Source organism: Stegostoma tigrinum, chromosome 10 (assembly GCF_030684315.1).
Source record: "Stegostoma tigrinum isolate sSteTig4 chromosome 10, sSteTig4.hap1, whole genome shotgun sequence".
In the NCBI taxonomy this organism is placed as follows: Eukaryota; Metazoa; Chordata; class Chondrichthyes; order Orectolobiformes; family Stegostomatidae; genus Stegostoma; species Stegostoma tigrinum.
In genome coordinates this window covers 4108092-4123774 of record NC_081363.1, presented here as the reverse complement: position 1 = coordinate 4123774, position 15683 = coordinate 4108092, and the positions used below count along the sequence as shown (strand labels likewise).

Genomic DNA, 15683 nt, shown 5'->3' with positions numbered 1-15683 from the left:
AGACAGAGGGTGGTAGTTGATGGGAAATGTTTATCCTGGAGAGCAGTTACTAGTGGTGTACCGCAATGATCGGTGTTGGGTCCACTGCTGTTTGTCATTTTTATAAATGACCTGGATGAGGGCGTAGAAGGATGGATTAGTAAATTTGCAGACGACACTAAGGTCGGCGGAGTTGTGGATAGTGACGAAGGATGCTGTAGGTTGCAGAGAGACATAGATAAGCTGCAGAGCTGGGCTGAGAGGTGGCAAATGGAGTTTAATGCAGATAAGTGTGAGGTGATACACTTTGGTAGGAGTAACCAGAAGGCAAAGTACAGGGCTAATGGTAAGATTCTTAGTAGTGTAAATGAGCAGAGAGATCTCGGTGTCCATGTACACAGATCCTTGAAAGTTGCCACCCAGGTTGACAGGGCTTTTAAGAAGGCATACAGTGTTTTAGCTTTTATTAATAGAAGGATCGAGTGCCAGAACCAAGAGGTTATGGTGAAGCTGTACAAAACTCTGGTGCGGCCACACTTGGAGTATTGCGTACAGTTCTGGTCACCGCATTATAAGGAGGATGTGGAAGCTTTGGAAAGGGTGCAGAGGAGATTTACTAGCATGTTGCCTGGTATGGAGGGAAGGTCTTACAAGGAAAGGCTGATGGGCTTGAGGCTGTTTTCATTAGAGAGAAAAAGGTTGAGAGGTGACTTAATTGAAACACACAAAATAATCAGAGGGTTAGATAGGGTGGATAGGGTGAACCTTTTTCCTAGGATGGTGACGGCGAGCATAAGGGGGCATAGCTTTAAATTGAGGGGTGAAAGATATAGGACAGATGTCAGAGGTAGTTTCTTTACTCAGAGAGTAGTAAGGGAATGGAACGCTTTGCCTGCAATGGTAGTAGATTCGCCAACTTTAGGTACATTTAAGTCTTCATTGGACAAGCATATGGACGTACATGGAATTGTGTAGGTTAGATGGGCTTGAGATTGGTATGACAGGTCGGCACAACATCGAGGGCCGAAGAGCCTGTACTGTGTTGTTATGTTCTATGTTCTAATTCCAGAGTCCTGAGTGTTCCATATCTTAATCATTTCACCACTGGTGGCTGTTGGCTCAGCCCTACCCTAAAGTACAAAATTCCCACCTTCATCAGGAAAACCTCTCCTTCCTCCAAGATATACATTAAAATCTAACTCATCCAAGGTTCAAGTTGTCCTGATATCACACCATGTGGCTTTGTGGAAAGATTTGGTGACCAGCCTGCTGTGATCACCTCACTGCTCTGTCATGTTAAAACCTTTGTAACAAACACATTGTTGTTGAATGAGTTTGCATGGGCTTCAACTTTAATGTGGCAGACAAAGTTCAAGTAGAAGCACTTTCTTTTCTTTTCCTTATTCATTAACAGGATAGGATTCTTTAACTGGCCAGGCAGCATTTATTGCCCGTCCCTAGTTGCCAGAGTCAATCACATTGCTGTGGGTCTGGAGTCACATGTAGGTCAGATGAGGTGAGCAGGGCAGTTTCTTTGCCTAAAAGGACATCAGTGAACCAGATGGGTTTTTCCAACAATTAACAATTGTTTCACAGTCATCATTAGATTCTCAATTCCAGATATTTTATTGAATTCAAATTTCACCATCCGTCGTGGCATGTTTTGAACATGGGTACCCAGACGTTGTCTGGGTCTCTGGGTTAATAGTCCAGTGATAATAACACTCGGCCCTTGCCTCCCCCTTTCTGCTGTATATCATAAGATCCTGCCTGTAAATAAATCATAATTAAAATTACAATGGATAAACCAGGAACAAGAGGTCACTGAATCTAGCCATTGTACTGGGAGAATTTTGAAAAACTTCTGGGCTTAGAATTCACCTCCATTTGGTGACACAAGGATCATCAGGGATAATCAAGGATAGTCAGCATTAAGGGTCCTAGATCGAAACGTTAGCTTTTCCGTTCCTGATACTGCTTGGCTTGTGTTCATCCAGCTCTACAGTCACGGTTTTAGATAACAAGGTGAAGTTTTCAAGAAGTTGACTAGGCGTATAGATAAGGTTTGCGCACGAAGAGCAGTTGCTGTAGTCTGCATGGACTTCAGTTGACAACGTGTGGCATTGGAAAGTGATCAAGAAGGAAACAGCCCATGAGAACCAGGGCAATTTAGTAAACTGGATTCAAAATTATCTTAGTCGTAGGAGGCAGAGGGTAATGGTTGAAGGCTGTTAATGTGACTGCAAGGCTGTGTCCAGTTGCATATGGCAAGGTTCATAACTGGGTTGATAGTGCACATTAATGATCGAAACACAAATTTAATAGGTCTGAACAGCAAATTCAGGTTGCCACAAGCCCAATTTCAGTCTCAATACTGAGGACAAAATCCTCAAAATACACAACAATGTAGACAGCAGGTCAGATGAGCAGAAAAGTGATAGATGGAGTTTAATACTAAAAAGTGAGAGGTGTTGCATTTTGGGAGGATTTACAAGGCAAGGGAGTACATGTTTAATGGTAAGACCTTAGGAAGTACAGAGGTTGCCTGCCCACAGAATTTTGGAAACAAGACAGATGGATGAGGTAATTAAGAAAGCATATGGAATACCTGGCTTTATTAGTAAAGCCACTAAATACATGGTTATGATAACTGTGTACAAGACATCAGTTATACCACAGCTGGGGTACTGTGTGCAGTTCTACTCACCACACTACAGAAAGGATGAGAAAAGGTGCAGAGGAGATTCACCATGATATAAGCCTGGAAAACATGGAGAGACCTGATAAGCTGGGGAGAATTTCCTTAGAGCAGAGAGGCTGATGAGCGAGTCTGTTTGAGGTCTACAAAATTATGATGGATACATATAGTATACAGAGGAAGTAACTTTTCCTCTCAGTGGATGGGTCAGTAACCACAGGCAGAGATCTAAAGCAAGAGCCAGAAGTTTAGAGTGGACTTAAGGAGAAAAGTTTCATCCGGAGTGTGTTTGGTATCTGGAACTCCATCTGAAAGGGTGACGGAAGTAGAAAGTATAATAGAAATTTAAAACTATTTAAATGGATACTGGAAAGGCTATAACATGCCAGGCTATGTGCCAGGTGCCGTGAAATGGGCTTAAGACAGACAAGGCCAAAGAACCCCCCTCATGTGTCGTAATACTGAACGCAGGTTTCACCCTGCCATGGACAAAAGAACTGAATTCCAGAGATGTAGTCAGAAAAGTGATTGCCTTTGATATCAAGGCCATAACTGACAGAGAAGGGCAACAAGGACCCTTAACAACACTGCAGTCAAAAGGAATCGGGGAAAACCCTTCATAGGGTGGAGTCATATCCAGCACAAAGGAAGATGGCTACGGTTTTTTAAAGCTCAGCCACCTCAGACCAAGGAAGTCACTGCATATATTCCTCAGGATAATGCCATAGCCTTAACCATCCTTGGCTCCTTCAAAGGCCATTTCTCCAGAATATCACACAGGGGCACATTTGCTGCATGCTCAATATTCAGCACCATTTCAAACTGCTTAGATACTGAGGACACTCTCCGCAGATGCAGCAAGGCATGGACAACTTAACAGGCTTGGGTTTAAAAGCGACAAGTAATGCTTGTGCCACGAAAATGCTGGGTGACGACTGTCAACAAGGGAGACTCTAACTAACCATTGTTCCTTGACACTCAATAGCATTACCATCACTGAATCTCCCACTACCACCTGACCAGACACTGAACTGGACTCATCATACAGTGGTTACAAGAGTAGGACACTCGGAATTCTGTGGTGAGTAACATGTAACACCAAAAGGAGTCTACACTGTCATACTCCACGCCTTTCAGACAAGATGGAAAGGATCCTATTACACTAAGATGAGCAGAAAAGTTGTCTCCAATTGTCTGGTTTCTCAACTAGATAATGTTTGTTTGTCATCATTAAAACAGAATATCTGATCATGACTATATCGTTGTTTATGGAATTTTGCCATGTTCAAACGGGTTGCTGTGTTTCAGACATTACAACAACAAATACACTTCAAATGTATTTCAACTGGCGGTAAGGTATGACATATACAAAATGCAAGTCTTTCTTTCATGAGCTTCCTTGTCCATAAGTATCTTATTGTTGTCTAGTGACAGAAAGGGAATGGCCTTAAACAGTTGGACAAATACTTAACACATAAAATAGCTGCGGGAGCCTGATTAACCCTACGGGTGCCATTACCAGGTTAAGAATTTCAATCGCTCCTCGAGGCAAGGCCCTGGGGCTGTCACTGAACATCAGCCATGCGAACATAATTTTTTAAAAAATCAGCGCAGAACATCATCTCTTTGTTTCACTGACGCAACAAATTAGTTTAGGAACAAGGGGAGGCTGTTCTACTATTCCATTCCACGAATCCATTCCATGGCTTCCCGTATTTTAACTCAATTTATCCACTTTGCTCTATATCACTGATACTCACACATTAAAATATCTACCATCTAAAGAGGGTAACATTTCAATTAACTCCCACCTTCCACAGTATTCTGGGGTGAAAAATTTTTGGTTTCACCTTTTGAATGAAAGGATTGATGGACTGCACTGGAAGCATTAATAAATGCACACAGATTATTATAAATAGATTATAAATAGACGATACGTGGAACACAGATGAAACTGCCACTGCAGTTATACGCTACGACACAGAAGAAATCACTTCCTATTAGATTAGGACATGTAAAATATTTAGAATTTCTTTAAAAAAGCACAAGATCAGTTTTTTAATTCTGTACATAACAGAAGTGCATTGTACACTGTCAACATTTACCAAGTGAACAGAAACAGGTGCCTAACAACTGAAATGGTGACAATACACTGCTCAACTAAAACAAATTCTCTTCAATTCCACAAAGGACATTTATGAATGGACTAGATCATTTGATTTGAGACTGAGGGAACTCTGCACACAACAAGTCAAAGTGAAGGGCAACCTCACTAGTTAAGCAATAGGATTCTGTTATCCCAGAGAGGAATAAAAAAAAACCTATAGAACCCTGAACAGTAGAGCACAGGACCTTTGGCCCACCATGTCTGTACCAATCACAATGCCATTCTAAATTAATCTCATCTGCCTGCATATGGTCCCCCTATATCGGTCTATATTCTCTGCCTGTTCATGTATTTGTCTAATTGTTTCTTATACATTGCTATCGTATCTACTTCTACCACCTCCCCTGGCAGCATGTTCCTGGTACCTAACACCCTCAGTGTTAAAAGAAACTTGGCTTCTAATCTCGTTTAAGCTTTCCCCCTCTCACCTCAAACCCCCTTTTCCAGCCTGGGAAAGGGACTCCAATTTTCCACCCTGTCCATGCCTCTCAATTTTCTATACTTCATCAGGTTGCTCCACAGCTCCTGACATTCCAGCAAAAACAATCCAATTTTGTCCAACTTCTTCTTATAGCTACAACATTCAAATTCTGGTAAACCTCGTTAGCATCCTCTCCAAAGCCTTCACATCCAATCTATAGTGTGGTGATCAGAACTGCACACAATATTCCAAATGTGGCCTAATTTAAAATCTTACACAGCTGCAATATGACTTGCCAACTTTTATACTCAATGCCCTGATTGGTGAAGGCAACCATGCCAAACGCCTTCTTTATCACCTCATCCACCAATGTTGACACATACAGATGCTGTGGACTTGCACCCCGCTACCCCTCTGTATATCAATCCTCTTAAGCATCCTGCCATTTACTGAAGACTTTCCTCTTGTATTTGACCTGCCAAGATGCATCACCTCACGCTCATGTGGAATAAACTCCATCTGCCATTTCTCTGTCCACTTTTCCAACTGATCTATATCTAATTGTATCCTTTGACAACCATCCTCTCTTTCCACAATTCCATCAATTTCACGTCATTTGTAAAATCTAATTAAAATGGTCAGTGAGCGGTACTAGAAGAAAGAAAAACACAAGTCAAGGACATCTAAACATCATAGTTATCGCAGATTTACCATTCTGTAAAGTCTGTGCACGTGACTCCTTCCCAAGGTTGGTGTGGAATCCTGTTCCTAGCGATGGAGCTTTACCAGCACCTGGAATATAAAAATTCATAATCAAAGTGAATCAGCAAAATGTACCGAAGATTTTTTTTTGAAGGATACAAAACTATTGTCACCATGTTGACCAATGGTAGACTGTACAAAGAAATATTAATGAGCATGACAGTGGGAGCAGATGCAGGGGGGTGATGCATGCTACAAAGTTTAATAGACACGAATTGGAGGCGGCTATTTGGCCCTTAGAGCTTGCTCTGTAAATCAATACAATCATGACTGATTTTCAATCTCAGTTTCACCTTTTCTACCTATCCCCCTCATCCAAAAATATGTCAAACTCTGTCAAAGACCACTCCAGAGGGCTGTAGCCATTCAGAGAATTCCAACCTTGAAATTTTGTCCCACAGTCGTAAAAGGACAATCTCTTACCCAGAGACTGTGACCCAGGTTGGAGATTCTTCAGTCAGAAATTGAACAGCCAGTCAGCATCTATCCCAAGTAACAATTTACTTCAAGCAACAATTTTAGTTTAGTACAAACTGCCGATGCTGGAGTCTGAGATAACTAGTTGTAGAGCTGGATGAACACAGCAGGCCCGGCAGTAGAGAAGCCAGAAAGCTGACCAGACCCAAAACATCAGCTTTCCTGCTCCTCTGATGTTGCTTGGCCATCAATTCTAGGTTGCTTTCTACTTTTCCAAATGTCCTCCAGCTACCTGTTGCCTGCCACTTCAACACACCACCCTGCTCCCTGGCCAGCATCTCTGTCTCTGGCGTGGTGCAGTGTTCCAGTGAAGCTCAACGAAGAGCAGCACCTCATTTTCCACTTGGGGACACTGCAGCCCTCCGGACTCAATGAGTTCAATAACTTTAGAGCCTAAATTTTCCTATGTCCTAGCCCCTAACCTACACACCAGGCCTTGTTATCACATTGCCTGCTATTATACACTATCTATTGTTAGTCACTAACAGTCCCCATTAACAACTATTCACCCTCCCAGCCAGATTGTTATCAACTTTTTGTCTATTCAATTGGTCTTCTCTCTCTCTGGACTCTATCCTATCATTTACTCCTTACCCCATCCCCATCCTTATTTTCCATATATAAATCAATGTTTTCCCAGTTACCATTAGTTCTGGGGAAGGGTCACTGAACCTGAAACATTAACTGATTTTTGTTTTCTTTCCCAGATGCTGCCAGACCTGCCGAGCTTTTCTAACAAATTCTGTTTTTGTTAATGACCGCTACATCCCATGAGCAAACTGAATTGATAATCAGAGGATGGAAACTTATGGTAAAAGGCAATGAGTGGTTAAGATTTGGGAGTCATTGGTGCAAATACAGCCAATATTAACATTTCAAAGAGAATGTGATAATTGCCTTCAAGGTGAGGAAAGAGCAAAGGAGTGGAACTAATTGGAAAAATTTGAAAAGAATTCTGCTTGGTTGAATGGATTACTTCTTTGCCTTGCGAAGACACCTTTAAGAGTGATCATTCAGGCTGGTTTATTCCACTCTCCCCAACCCAAAAGATTTTCGGAACTAAATGGCTCATTGACACACAGAACACTATAGCTATTCAACAAGCTAGTCATGTTCGTACAAGTGTCAACAGGGTTATGGTAACACCAACATTTGGTCAGCTCTACAATCATGACGGATGGATTTGCTTGTTTAAAAAAAAGTCGGAGACTTCAGGCCTGGGCCTCTGGGTCACTGTTACCTGTGGGAGGGACGGGCAGGGCAGAGTAATTGGAAGTAATTAGGGCCAGGATTCTGCAAACGGCAAAAAGCAAAACAGGGCCATGAAGAGTCACGGATGCAGGTCAGAGGAGACTATACAAGTGGAAAATAACTGAAGTTGCGTTAGTAAGTAGTAATTTCAGTAGGGCAGGACCTGGGTGAAACAATTGGTTGACCAGGTCATATTTATGGTCACCCATAATGTCTTTCTGTTTTTGTTTTACATTAATATATCGTTTGTGGGGTGCTCTTCTGCAGGTTGGTGCAGACTTGATGGGCCATATGGCCTCCTTCTGCACTGTAGGGATTTCATGATTCTATGAGAGACAAGTTGCGGATGCAGGAGACAAACAAACAATTAGATTGGTGGCAGGGTGGCAGATATAAAACTGATAATTATGAAAGATTTGGACAGTGAAATTTGATGGTCTTTCTGGATGGACATGTTGGAAGAGGGTGAATGGCTTGTTGTCTGCAAACAATTCGTGGTTCAAGCACAAGCATTCCAGCAGCAACTGTGATGATTTGAAGTCGTACAACTGCAAGCTGCACTGTAGCAACTTACCAAGGCTCCTTCAACACACCTTCCAAACCTGCAACTCTTCCCTCTAGCAGGTAGTAGCCCTATAGGAACATCAGCAGATCCCACACCATCCTGCCTTGGAAATCTGTCATCGTTCCTTCACTGTTGCTGGACAAAAATCCCAGAATTCCTTTCTAAAAAGCATTGTGGTCACCCCATGGACTACAACGCAGTGCCAACACCACAAGGACAATTAGAATTGGATAATAAAGGCTGGCTTTACAACTGACACTTACATCCCAAAAACAATATTTTAAAAACAGCTCCATTATTAACTTTGGATATTGACATACGTGTAGAAAACACATGAAGGAATTACTTCAGAGATAATGGGAACTGCAGATGCTGGAGATTCCAAGATAATAAAATGTGAGGCTGGATGAACACAGCAGGCCAAGCAACATCTCAGGAGCACAAAAGCTGACGTTTCGGGCCTAGACCCTTCATCAGAGAGGGGGATGGGGGGGAGGGAACTGGAATAAATAGGGAGAGAGGGGGAGGCGGACCGAAGATGGAGAGTAAAGAAGATAGGTGGAGAGAGTGTAGGTGGGGAGGTAGGGAGGGGATAGGTCAGTCCAGGGAAGACGGACAGGTCAAGGAGGTGGGATGAGGTTAGTAGGTAGCTGGGGGTGTGGCTTGGGGTGGGAGGAAGGGATGGGTGAGAGGAAGAACCGGTTAGGGAGGCAGAGACAGGTTGGACTGGTTTTGGGATGCAGTGGGTGGGGGGGAAGAGCTGGGCTGGTTGTGTGGTGCAGTGGGGGGAGGGGATGAACTGGGCTGGTTTAGGGATGCAGTGGGGGAAGGGGAGATTTTGAAACTGTTGAAGTCCACATTGATACCATTGGGCTGCAGGGTTCCCAGGCGGAATATGAGTTGCTGTTCCTGCAACCTTCGGGTGGCATCATTGTGGCAGTGCAGGAGGCCCATGATGGACATGTCATCAAGAGAATGGGAGGGGGAGTGGAAATGGTTTGCGACTGGGAGGTGCAGTTGTTTGTTGCGAACTGAGCGGAGGTGTTCTGCAAAGCGGTCCCCAAGCCTCCGCTTGGTTTCCCCAATGTAGAGGAAGCCACACCGGGTACAGTGGATGCAGTATACCACATTGGCAGATGTGCAGGTGAACCTCTGCTTGATGTGGAAAGTCTTCTTGGGGCCTGGGATGTGGGTGAGGGAGGAGGTGTGGGGGCAGGTGTGGCACTTCCTGCGGTTGCAGGGGCAAGTGCCGGGTGTGGTGGGGTTGAAGGGGAGTGTGGAATGGACAAGGGAGTCCTGGAGAGAGTGGTCTCTCTGGAAAGCAGGCAAGGGTGGAATGTGGTATACTGCATCCACTGTACCCGGTGTGGCTTCCTCTACATTGGGGGAACCAAGCGGAGGCTTGGGGACCGCTTTGCAGAACACCTCCGCTCAGTTCGCAACAAACTACTGCACCTCCCAGTCGCAAACCATTTCCACTCCCCCTCCCATTCTCTTGATGACGTGTCCATCATGGGCCTCCTGCACTGCCACAATGATGCCACCCGAAGGTTGCAGGAACAGCAACTCATATTCCGCCTGGGAACCCTGCAGCCATATGGTATCAATGTGGACTTCACCAGTTTCAAAATCTCCCCTTCCCCCACTGCATCCCTAAACCAGCCCAGTTCATCCCCTCCCCCCACTGCACCACACAACCAGCCCAGCTCTTCCCCCCCACCCACTGCATCCCAAAACCAGTCCAACCTGTCTCTGCCTCCCTAACCGCTTCTTCCTCTCACCCATCCCTTCCTCCCACCCCAAGCCACACCCCCAGCTACCTACTAACCTCATCCCACCTCCTTGACCTGTCCGTCTTCCCTGGACTGACCTATCCCCTCCCTACCTCCCCACCTACACTCTCTCCACCTATCTTCTTTACTCTCCATCTTCGGTCCGCCTCCCCCTCTCTCCCTATTTATTCCAGTTCCCTCCCCCCATCCCCCTCTCTGATGAAGGGTCTAGGCCCGAAACGTCAGCTTTTGTGCTCCTGAGATGCTGCTTGGCCTGCTGTGTTCATCCAGCCTCACATTTTATTATCTTATGAAGGAATTACTTGGGCTGTTTCGGCTGAGTCAGGGACAGTCAGCATTCTCTTCAGACACTGCAGGTTATAACAAGTAAACTCAGGGACCGAAACCAACCTGGAAGCTTGACAATATGCACTGTCTGTGCAGCACAATAATCTTTCACATTTTGAGTATGATGCCTGTATGTGTTTTTTTTAAAACAGAGGCAGGGAAAGTGGAACTGGAGGATGCCAGTTAAGAGAAATACAGGCATGTGAAAACCTCGGGTTGCTACAGTGATATCTAAACACGTCTAGGAGGATCAGATAATTCACACCAGAAATCCCAAAGACCACACTCAAACATTTCCCAAATCAATTGGCATCATGCTCAGCAAGAGGTCAACTGGGAGCAGCAGACCCCTTTCTCGTACACTAGCAGTGTATGATTATTACAGGTCCACTCAAACACATCATTCAGGTTCAAAACTTCAGAGGACCTTCCTTAGGCTACACAGATGGGGCAGTAATAAGAGGGAGAATGTCTAACTGAAAGCAGTAATAACTGATGGGATGAAAAGGATGGGGTAGGATTAACAAGACCTTTGCAGATTTGCTGGATGGCACCAACAGTGGGGTATCTGTCTGCTTCCTCTCTCTATTCCAGTGCCCACCACTGTCCTATAAACTCCTGTAGGGAGGCACCAACACACAAACAAGATCAGCATCAAGGAATCGGAATGATTTGAGCCACCAGGATGGGGGTGTGGGGGAAACATCTTAATCACAGTCCGTATTAATATAACTCTGAAAAACAACTTACAGCATTTCTTGGAAATGGATTGTCCCTCACCTTGCAAAAGGAAAAAAAGGAACATACAATAGGAAAGGGAATTAAAAGGCTGCACAAACACAGGGATTTTTAAGGAAGAACTTAAACAAGAATTCAGGTAGAGAAGTTTAGGAGCAGAATTCCAGGGTCCAGATCAAGCAGCTGAAGATAGGCTACCAATGATGGAGTGATTATATTTCCCAGGAATCTATAAAATGCCAATATTTATCCCACAAACATCATCAGTGACGCAAAAAATCTGTCCATTACATCCTTGCAATTTGTTTTAATCTCATCAGTTAAAGCTGGGCCAGTTTCGTTTTTAGCAATGCTCAAGGAGTCAAAATAATTCTATTGGAAACGAGAGCTTCAGGAGATTACAGAGACACGGCCAGGGAGGGATTTCAAAAATCAAGACAATGTTTAGCTGGGGGTCAAGCGTAAAGCAGAGAACACAGGTGGCAATAGGTAAATAATATCTGGTGCAAATTACACACGAGCAGATGTTTGCATAATCTAAAGCTTACAGAAGATAGGAAACGGACAGGATGTGTATGGGTCTCGGAGGATGGTTTCAGCCAGTAGCCAAAGCAGGTCATTGTGACGTTGGTGAAAATACACAATCTTAATGAGGCAGTGAACAGGTAGTCAGACTCTCATCTCAAGGTCGCATGCAACACCAAGGATGCTAACATTCTATTCAATCTCAGATAAGTGCCAGGGGAGCAGGATGGATGTGGGGACCTGCACTGACAATGGTGCTGACTTTCAGCTGAGATATTGAAATGAGGTTTCCAGTTTCCCTTTGGGGAGATGAGCCCAGAGCAGTATTCAAGAGGCAGCTAGGTAGTTCTACTTGGTGCTCTGATCATTGATTATCTCTAGACTGATATAAGACAATCTGGCCTTATCGCTCTGCTAGATATTTCTCAACTCAGAGTTTAGGTGGTTGAGTGAACATTCATTGTGGAGATGGTGGGGGAAATCAGTAATCTCTGGGAACATGGGTTCAAATCCCACCATGGCAGAAGGTGAGCATTTAAAGCCAATAAAAACTTGGAATAAAAAGCTAACCTATGGGGAAACAGGTAACCACTGTTGTTTATCATAAAGACCCAACTGGTTCACTCATTGTCCTTTGAGGAAAGAAGTCCGCATCATACTTTGTCTGGCTTACATGTGACTCAGACCCACAGTAACATGGATGGCCTAAGTGCCCTCTGGGCAATTAGGGATGGACAATAAATGCTGGCCTAGCCAGTGACACCCATAGCCAATGAACAGAAAGAAGGAAAAGCCACAGCTCATCAGTTCCACCTAGCTTTCAGGCATTGATTTGATTTGATATACCATTGCCACATGTACTTAAGTTTTGTTTTGCATACAGCTCAGGCAGATCATACCATACAAAGATCATAATGATAGACCAGAGCTAGGAATACAACGTTATAGCTGCAAAGAAGGTGCATTAAAAACAAGATCAACATTAGAGATAATAAAATGTGAGGCTGGATGAACATAGCAGGCCAAGCAGCATCTCAGGAGCACAAAAGCTGACGTTTCGGGCCTAGACCCTTCATCAGAGAGGCCCGAAACGTCAGCTTTTGTGCTCCTGAGATGCTGCTTGGCCTGCTGTGTTCATCCAGCCTCACATTTTATTATCTTGGAATTCTCCAGCATCTGCAGTTCCCATTATCTCTCAACATTAGAGATAACAAGGTGTAAAACTAGATGAACACAGCAGGCCAAGCAACAGAGGAGCAGGAAGGCCGACGTTTCAGGCATAGACTCTTTTTTTAGAAATATTACATTTGAAATTAGAGAGGTCCATTCAGCAGCCTAACAACAGCAGGGAAGCTGTTCTTGAACCTGTTGGTGCGTGTGTTTAAGCTTTTGTGTCTTCTGCCAGACAGAAAGAGGTTGGATGAGATTATAACTGAGGTGGGAGGGGTCTTTAGTGTATAGAGCAAATGGAAGGAAAGTTGGCTTGTGAGATGGTCTGGGCTGTGTTCTTGTGATCCTGGGCATCCAGACAAAATGCTGTCTTATGGCGCATCTGTAAAAATTGGTGAGGGTCCAAACGGACATGCTGAATTTTCTAAAGAAGAGGCATTGTTGGGCCTGTTCGACTGTCATATCAATGTGAGGGGTTCAGCACAGATTGTTAGTGACCATCACTTCAAGGAACATGACACTCTCAGCTACCTCCACCTCCACTTCAGTCAGGTAGGTAGGGGCATGCTCTCCACCTTGCTTCCTGAAGTCAATGACCAGTTCTTTAGCTTGCTGACATTGAGGGAGAGATTGTTGTTGTTGCATTATGACACCAAGCACGTGACACCCCACATACACTCTGACTTCTCCATTCCCTTCCTCGTGAGAAGATGCACTGCTTGTGTCCCCAGATGGAAAAGGGGAAAATCAGCTGGGTTTTCCTCACTCACTCTTTGTCAAAACCTATCCCTCAAATAACATTACTAAAACAGATTCATCCACTCATCATCTTCCCGCTATTTGTGGGCACTTGCTATGACCAATTTGGTTGTCAGGCTTCCCACATTACACAGTGACTACAATTCAACAAGTACCAAAAAGTCATAAAATGGGTGGGGATGCTGTGAACCCGAAAGACAACAAATAGAATTTAAATCTTTCTTTCTTAAACCTTATAACTTAATTCCATCCTTCAATTCTACTGATTTGAGATTCAGTGCACATTCCACATTTGAACTATAACTATGATTCAACCTGATTCAGTTTGAAGAGTTGTCTGGGATTGTGTTCTGGGATCAGTGTAATACACAAACACTAGAAGCACATCATAGTGGAATTGAGGCAAAGCACGTACAGCATATAGGGGGACCCAGTCCAGTCGATATCATGCAACGCTTTAACCCAAATCTACGAAGGTATTCTTCACAGTTAAAACAGGTTCCAGCTGTTTCCATATAAACTTATCCCACTGGGGTGAAAAACTTACAAGGCTGGTTGCTCAGTACTCTGTTTACGGGAACATACTCGGATTAGTGAGCACACTATCACAGCTGGAATGGTGTGTTTAACAACAAGTTGTATTTATATAAAGATGTGCCGATGCTTTACAGCCAATGCAGCACTTTGTTATCTTATAACATAGGAAGCATGGCAGTCAGCGAAAGCCTACACACAGCAATGATTTTGGATGCCTGGGCATTGTTGTTTTGGATTCCTACGATAATCCCCTCTTGCCACTCCATCTCACTTTCCTCTTTTAAAAACACAACTTAAAACTCACTTCTTTGACCAGTAACCAAGTGGTTCAGTATTATACTTCTGAATTTCTGAAGAAGGGTCCAGGCCCAAAACGTCAGCCTTCCTGCTCCTCTGGTGCTGCTCGGCCTGCTGTGTTCATCCAGCTCCACACCTTGTTATCTCTTGGTTCAGTATTATACTTGCTTTATTACTTTCAGGCAAAGTGCTTTGGATGTTTCATTTGGGATGCATCTTTGACGTTAGCTTGCTGTTATCTGTGGTACTGACCAGGTAACGTGCTTTCAGTATTGCTGGTTTTGGTCCTTTGTAGGCCAAGGACATTACGGCGAACACTCCCACATTCTCTGAATAGTGCCGAGGTAACTTTTATAACCACCTCTGGAGAAAGGCAAGGTCTGATCCAAAAGGTGGCTCCCCCAACAGTGTTGCATTCTGCAGGGAATATCAGCCTGGATCTGGTACTCGAGTATCTGAATGGACACTCAAAACCAAGACTTGCTGACTCAGACATCAGCAACAGTATCAATGGACAAGACTGAACAGTGCGCACTAACAAACCACACCATCCAATTGGGTTACAAGACAGAGTCCGTGGGGTTAGCTGGTCAATAAATATAGAACAGAAACCTACTTGTCCCGAGACCCAGGCTTCACTGAGAAAGTAACTACAAGCAAGGATAACGGATCCCTCGCAGTCAGATTTTTGTTTTGTTTATTCATGTCTGAATATTAAACACAATGACATCAGTGCTGGCATGATCAATTCATTAACAGTGAGGAAATCAACAGCCTCAGTGGTGTTTGTGAATCATTGTAAATCCAGCAACATTACCTCATGGTGAGGCAAGTTAACACCGTGTGCTGCCAGTGAGGCAGGTGCCAAGTCTGTAACACTCTAATTTCAGCATTTACAAATATCAACAGCAAACCACATGATCACATCCTGCAGTCTCTGCGTCTGCATTACACAACAACGGCCGTGTACCGCACACAGGATTAATGATGCATGCACCCTTTTGGCAGACTAAGTCTCGGCCCTGTACCACTCATGATAACCAGCGCCAACCATCCCGCGAGCACTTGTACCCAAGCAGTGTATTCTCAAGCAACAGTTTACTCTTTCATGCCAAATGCCACCCATATTTCCACTTTCAAATACCTCCAATCACCCTTTGCCATAGTTGTCCAGTTACTCCTCTCTTCTTATCTGGAGAACACAGATTTTGAGTAGA

The 15683-nt window shown here is 44.1% G+C and overlaps 1 protein-coding gene across 1 annotated transcript in view; it reads right to left on the bottom strand.

Annotated features, from left to right (window-relative positions):
• Positions 1 to 15683, bottom strand: part of brf1b (BRF1 RNA polymerase III transcription initiation factor subunit b) — a 424707-nt gene that overhangs the window by 367891 nt on the left and 41133 nt on the right. The window contains exon 2 of the mRNA XM_059648920.1: positions 5977 to 6057. Coding sequence (XP_059504903.1) covers positions 5977 to 6057 — 81 coding nt within the window. The remainder of the gene's footprint in view (positions 1 to 5976; positions 6058 to 15683) is intronic.